General features: G+C 37.0%; 1 protein-coding gene across 1 annotated transcript; it reads right to left on the minus strand.

Annotated features, from left to right (window-relative positions):
• Positions 1-1,374: 1,374 nt before the first annotated feature.
• Positions 1,375-3,231, minus strand: LOC103405481 (uncharacterized). The gene is made up of 2 exons (XM_008344487.4): positions 2,937-3,231; positions 1,375-2,240 (listed from the first exon to the last, which is right to left on the minus strand). The coding sequence occupies exons 1-2, from the start codon at positions 3,085-3,087 to the stop codon at positions 1,570-1,572; spliced, it is 822 nt and encodes a 273-aa protein (XP_008342709.3). The 5' UTR covers positions 3,088-3,231; the 3' UTR covers positions 1,375-1,569.
• Between the last annotated feature and the right edge of the window lie 2,311 nt (positions 3,232-5,542).

The following is a 5,542-nucleotide window of genomic DNA, read 5'->3' on the forward strand; positions in this document are numbered from 1 at the left end:
AAGCTTTGAAAATTGCCCAAACTTCCGGTCAAAAGCTCCGGGACACTTAATAGAGTTTTTAACGGAATGACCAAAATGATGGATGGTGGACGATCTCAGGGACCACTTCTATTGATTTGAAATCTTAGGGACCAAAGTGAGGAGTTATGCAAATCTCAAAGACCATTTTGGCTAAAAAGCCATAATTTTATGTTCTAACACTTCTCTCTCATTGAATCAATAGGATGATATATGTCAAATTTTGAATGCTAACAACTTCTTGGAATCTGTAGTTGTAACTTTAGGGAACGAATGCTGTAACTATCGAGAAGGGAATGCAGTTATTGACAAATTAGCTAATTTAAGGTTCCTCTCATCTTCTCTTGTTTGACATGCAGATTCTCTTCTTAAGGTTTTTCTTTTGGGTTGTGATTTTCACACCCTTAACTACTTTTTTCACACCCCTCCTTATTTTTTAGTACTTAATTGGTATCATCCTATTTAATCTTCCATATATACCCCTCCCTATTTAATCTTTCATTAATTACCATAAAAAAGTAGGAAGGGTATATATGGAAGATTAAATAGTAGGATACCAATTAACTATTAAAAAATAGGGAGGGGTGTGGGAAAAGTAGTTAAGGTTGTGTGAAAATCACAACCCTTTCTTTTTCTGCAATTAGATTTCTTAGGCATGCAGGTTTATCTCTCCTTCTTGATGTACCATTTTCTTTTTTACCTAAACCTTGCGGCTTTTCTTGCAGGTTTTGACCTTTTAGGTTCTATTTTATAGGAGTTTGGTCCTATGCCCCCCTTCCCCTCCCCCTCCTGTATTTTCTTTTTCGAGAAGAGTAAGGTTTTTGTCTCCCTCCTTTTCTTGTGTTTTCTTTTTAAAGAAGGGTAAGGTTAATGTCTCCCCTCTCCTTTTTTTCTTGTTTTTAATTTTCTTATTTTATGAAGGTAAGATTTATGTCCCCCCTGATTATGTGTAATCTTTTTTATTTTACATTATATATATATCAATAAAATTCTATCATGCCACCGAGATTCTTCAAAAAAAAAAAAAAAAAAAAGTAAAAAACCGGAGAACATAGAATCAAATTCAATCAATTGTTTAAGAAAATAAAGTGATAAAAATTTGGGACACAAGTCACAATTTTGATTATTGTGATAGAAAGACACGAAATCTGAGTTTTGTAACACTTTGCCCTTAAATTATCGTGGTGCCGATCTAAAAGTTGCCATATCTTCTAAAAGCATTTCTTGAGGCTTGCTACTAACGCTCATATTCTGTGTAGTGCGTTTTTATTTTGAGGTGTGACAATATGCCACATGGCTTACAAATCACAACTCACATGTTTAGGAAGAAGCTCTTTCTGTATAACACTAAGTTAATGGATGCTAATGCTTTGTATGAATTGTGAGAAAATAGCATGTTACAACTTACAAGGCCATCCCAATTTCCAGCATGGAATTTTTTTTTTATGGTTCTGTAGGGATAGTAATGAAGGTACACAAATATGATGCCAACAATTTGCAAATGACACTTGAGTTAGAACCGGAAACCAAATTGTTTCTTGGAATCCAAGGCTAAACCAGAGAAAGGCCACAAATTACAACTACTGCATAAACACTAAAATCTATGAATATACCTCGAATGGCTTGGTAAACCACCAAACCCCTCTCCAAAAGCTTAACTGCTTCAACCCAATTATGTCCATCCTGAGGCCCCGCCGCTCCTTCTTCCTCTACCTCCTCTCGTTTCACAAGCCACAACCGCGCAAAAACAATTGTTACGTCAGTCAGCAGTATAATGTACAGAGGCCTCGAGGCTACAACGCTCTCCGAATTAACCAAGTTCATCCCAAACAATGCGTAATCAGCAAAAGACAACACTACCAAGAATGCTATTATGAGAGAACAGACAACTCGTGTGCACTCGGATTCTACTATGCAGGAGTTTAATCTTTTCGAAGAGAAAAACCTTGCCCTCGTATGCCGCCTGCTTGCAGGTTCTGTATCGGTTGATGCCTTTTGAACTACTGATGTGCCTAATTGTGTTTGAATTTTGGCGGTGGTGTCACCAGCGCCTTGCGGTTCCATAGTGCTTGTAGTTATTGTGTCACATTTGAAGGATGAAGGTCCATCTAATTGGCTTCCAGTTTCAACATTGTCTTTCCTTGAAACGTCTTCACTCCTAGCTTCATGTGCTTTTTGCAATGGGGAACCCGCACGATTGTCAACCTTACCCTCAGTACCAGCTGCAAAACCAGGGAAATTGATAAGAATATATACCACCTAGCTAGTAATAACATTTTTGTTCAGCACTAATCCCACGTCGGTTGGGATTATGTGAATTAGACAGTGTGTCAGCAAGGTGGTTAGTTTTCTGTGTTGTTTGAGCGATCTATCTAACCCAAAATCGGACATCTAAAACACACGAACTTTTATCAGAAGCAAGAGAGGGAATGGGCCACCAATTGTAAAAATGTAAACTTTTGGGTTTGAATTGGCACTTCCTTGATTGTGATATGATGCAGTGAAAACGGAATTAGCTTATGTATTTTCTTCTCTTTCTTAAAAACCAAATCCCTGGAAATCAATATATGCTAGCACAAAATAAATAATAAATAATAAATAAATAAATAAAAGACTATTTGAATCATGCAAAAAATTCAATTAATTTTATAAATTAACAAAAGCTGAAGAGATTTTTAGGTGTTAATCATTCTTATTATCTAATTAGTCATCAATCATGGTTTGAAAAAAAATGAGTAATTAATCATGTGATGTGATGAAAGAGATACAATCGTTGATGAAATCTGTTGTCAAAAAATAACATGAACCCTACATATGATGATATCTATAATCAAATTAACAGAAATAATCAAACAACAAAAGTAGTGGTGTCGTAAATTAAACATCTTTTTCAATTTTTTGAGATGGAATTCATATACCGTTGTGACGGTGGGATTGTGGTGGTACTGAAGGTGACGGTGGTGGTGACGGAGGAGGAAGAGATTGAATCCGACCCGTGATCAGAGCCATACGATCCGACCCTCTCTCTACAATTCTTCTTCTTCTTTCTTCTCTGCTGGCGTTGTCCATTGTCTTCGCCTTTGATGAATGATTCTTGCTTCTGAGTTTATAACTGTTTTGTGTCGGTCGGGTATTTCCGTTAGAGAGAGATCCATATAATTACAGGGCAAACCTCTGCGATGTCGTTTAGTTGGTCAACGGAAAAATATCAGCTTCGATCTCAAAGAAAAGAACAAAATCATTACTTGTCATTATCGATCGACACGCCTATTTGGGCTGGGCTGGGGTAGAGTTGGGCTATTAAGAAATTTAAGAGCGATGTCCAAAGAAATAGAGGCCAAGGTTGGACGTAAAACGTGTTTATTATTAGGGTTTACGTATAGGACTCGTCATTTAGAGAAGTCAAATTTCAGACCTTTTGTATAAGTGAAGGATATCACTAGACCATAATATTAAATGGCGACACAACCATTAAATGTGAGTTGTTGGAAAATTAATTTATTATTATATTCGTTTTTTTGTATAAAGGATATGTGTAAGGATTGCTGTATGAACTTATGGAGGACAAACCGAAAGCTTTCCCATAACTGTAGGATTACATCAAGACTCATCTTTAAGTCTTTACCTTTTACATTGGTAATGGATGAGTTAATGGACATATCCAAGATGATATTCCTTGGTGTATGCTTTTCGTAGGACAATATAATGTTGATAGATGAAACTCAGGAGGAAGTAAATGCAAAGCTTAACCCTTGGCAGGAAGTATTGGAATCTAAAAGACTTCGCCTAAGTAGGTCAAAGACATAGTATATGAAGTGCAAGTTCAATGTGAACAGATGTGCAAATGAGTTAGAGGTGAGGATTGGAGATCAAGAAGTACCAAAGAGCAAACGCTTTCGCTATCTTGGATCTATCTTGTAAAACAACAGAGAATTGGATGGAGACCTCAATCATAGAATACAAGATAGGTCAATGAAGTGGAGGAGTGCATCGAGTGTGTTGTGCGATCGTGTATGCTATTAAAGCTCATGGAAAAATTTTACAAGACGGCAATAAGGCCACCTATGCTTTATGGCACGAAATGTTGGGCGGGAAAGCATCAACATGCACAAAAAAAAGGTGTAGCGAAGATGAGAATGCTTCGTTGGATGTGTGGGCACACGAGAAAGGACAAGATTAGGAATGAGGATATTCGAGGTAAATTGAAGTAGCCGAAATTGAAGATAAGATGAGAGAGAATCGGTTAATCTGGTTTAGACATGTGAAACGAAGACCTACAAATGCTTCAGTTAGAAGATGCGATTATGAGACAGAGGCTCAGGGCCAAAAGGGTAAGGGAAGACCTAGGAAGACTTGGAAAGTGACTCTAAGAAAAGACTTGAATTACTTTGACATGCCCAACCCCGATATCCTCTAAACACCAGGGTAGGCTTGTGTTGGCCGACACTCGAAGGTGATGAAGCCATACTAACATGCATGAAAGCTAAGAAGAAAGAACGAACGTAAATAAAAACTCGTAAATTTAACTATAATGAATATACAATTGTGGAATGTGTTCAGAGTATACATCTAATCCAAAACATTGTAGAAGGAATAATAAAAAAATGTAAGAACAGAGGAATGGGTCCTAAACTGAGAGGACTCGAAAATACTAATGCGGGAGTGCCTTGACGCCAGGATTGTACGCCTCGAATCTGTCCTGAGGGGAAAGCAAAACAAAACATGAGTGGACCAAGTTTATATATAAGTAATACTAAAATAGTTATTCTTTAACGTACTAACCCTGAGTTTAGAAAACTCATATAGCATAATAAGTAATAGGTTTTTCCTAAAACCCTAGCATGCCATAAAACATTCGTAAAACATATATAATATATAATGTGCTTAGTAGTAGTATCATTTGTCCGAAGGCCCTTCATCACCCGCCTGAAGGCATAATAAATCTTCATTCGCCCGAAGGCTTTTCATCACCCGAACGAAGCTATATATAAGTATCATTCACCCGTTGACCTTTCATCACCTAACCGAGCCATATATAAATATCATTCGCCTGTAGGCCCTTCATCACCCAGACGAAGCCATATATAAGTATCATTCCCATGTAGGCCCTTCATTACCTGACCGAAGCCATATATAAGTATCATTCGCCTGTAGGCCCTTCATCACCCGGTCGAAGTCATATATAAGTGTCATTCCATTAGGTAAGCACATAAAATCATAACATAATCTTTCCAATATATATCTAATCAGAACTCAATAACTCAAACATCATATCATAAATCATATTCATAAATATCTCAGTAACATAGAACTCAATAAAGCATGGTATTTCATAAAGTGTAAATCCGATAACTCAATACATGTTTAATAAAACAGTCATAAAATCATGTTTTTCATGTATGCATTTCTAGTAATAAAATCATGCATTTTGGAAGGGGTACACTCACAGATACTCCGCCGTCGAAGAGCCGTGCAACTAGAGAAGACAGGTACCCCACAAACAAATGCACCTAAGCACATAAAG

Source organism: Malus domestica, chromosome 17 (assembly GCF_042453785.1).
Source record: "Malus domestica chromosome 17, GDT2T_hap1".
Lineage (NCBI taxonomy): Eukaryota > Viridiplantae > Streptophyta > Magnoliopsida > Rosales > Rosaceae > Malus > Malus domestica.